The 1,152-nt window shown below is 46.4% G+C and overlaps 1 protein-coding gene across 1 annotated transcript in view; it reads left to right on the top strand.

The window, feature by feature from the left end:
• LOC130586868 (phosphatidylinositol 4-kinase beta-like) overlaps positions 1 to 1,142 on the top strand; it is a gene marked incomplete at both ends in the record, with an annotated part of 22,165 nt that extends 21,023 nt beyond the window's left edge. Inside the window, one exon of the mRNA XM_057387783.1 lies at positions 774 to 1,142. Coding sequence (XP_057243766.1) covers positions 774 to 1,142 — 369 coding nt within the window. The remainder of the gene's footprint in view (positions 1 to 773) is intronic.
• Between the last annotated feature and the right edge of the window lie 10 nt (positions 1,143 to 1,152).

Here is a 1,152-nt window from a genome sequence, read left to right on the forward strand (position 1 = left end):
CATTCCCATTTGTTTTTCCCTATTCCTGGCATTCCCAGATTTTTTCTCCATTCCCAGCATTCCCAGTTTTTTTTTTCCCATTTCTGTTTTTTTCCCATTTTCCTGGCAGTTGTTGGCCTGGGCAGGGCGTTCTCTCATTCCCAGTTTTTCCCATTCCCGTTATTCCCATTGTTCCGGGTTTTTCCCATTCCTGGTTTTCTTTTTTTTTCTCATTTCCTTCTTTTCCCCATTCCGGGTTTTTTTCCCATTATTCCTGTTTTTTTCCCCATTCCCCACAGGTGGTGGGTGGCCTGGACAGGGCATCCCATTATTACCATTTTGTCCCATTATTCCCATTTTTTCCCCATTTTTCCCTGCAGGATATCCCATCATTCCCGTTTTTTCCCATTGCTCCCATTGTTTTCCCATTATTCCCATTTTTCCCATTATTCCCAGCTTTTCTCCCATTTCCCACAGGTGATGGGTGGTCTGGATGGGGTACCCCATTCCCATTTTTCCATTTTTCCCTGTTTTTTTTCCCCGTTTTTTCCCCATTTTTTCCCCGTTTTTTCCCCATTTTCCCCCCATTTTTTCCCCATTATTCCCATTTCCCCTGTTTTATTTCCCATTTTTCCCATTTTTTCCCACTTTTCCCCAGGTGATGGGCGGCCTGGACGGGTTACCCCATCCCCATTTTTCCCATTTTCCCCGTTTTCCCCCATTTTTTCCCCTGTTTTTTCCCTATTTTTTCCCATTTTTTTCCTGTTATCCCCATTATTCCTGTTTTTTTCCCATTTTTTCCCATTTTTCCACAGGTGATGGGCGGTCTGGACGGGGACATGTTCAATTATTACAAGATGCTGATGCTGCAGGGGCTGATTGCTGCCCGGAAGCACATGGACAGGGTGGTGCAGATCGTCGAGATCATGCAGCAAGGTGCGAAAATTTGGGAATTCTCAGGGATTTTGGGAATTCCTGCGGATTTTGGGAATTTGGAGGGGTGGGAGAAGCACCCATGGGGTTTTCAGCCCCATTTCAAACCCCGTTCCCATGGATTCCCAGCTCCCCTGGGTCTCAATTCCGTCCCCTTTTTCCAGGCTCCCAACTTTCTGACCCCATTTCCGCCCATTCCAACCCCAAAATCCCACCATTCCAACCCCAGATTCCCAACAT

Source organism: Malurus melanocephalus, unplaced genomic scaffold, assembly GCF_030028575.1.
Source record: "Malurus melanocephalus ecotype Western Australia unplaced genomic scaffold, MMel_1.1 scaffold_1372, whole genome shotgun sequence".
Taxonomy (NCBI): Eukaryota; Metazoa; Chordata; class Aves; order Passeriformes; family Maluridae; genus Malurus; species Malurus melanocephalus.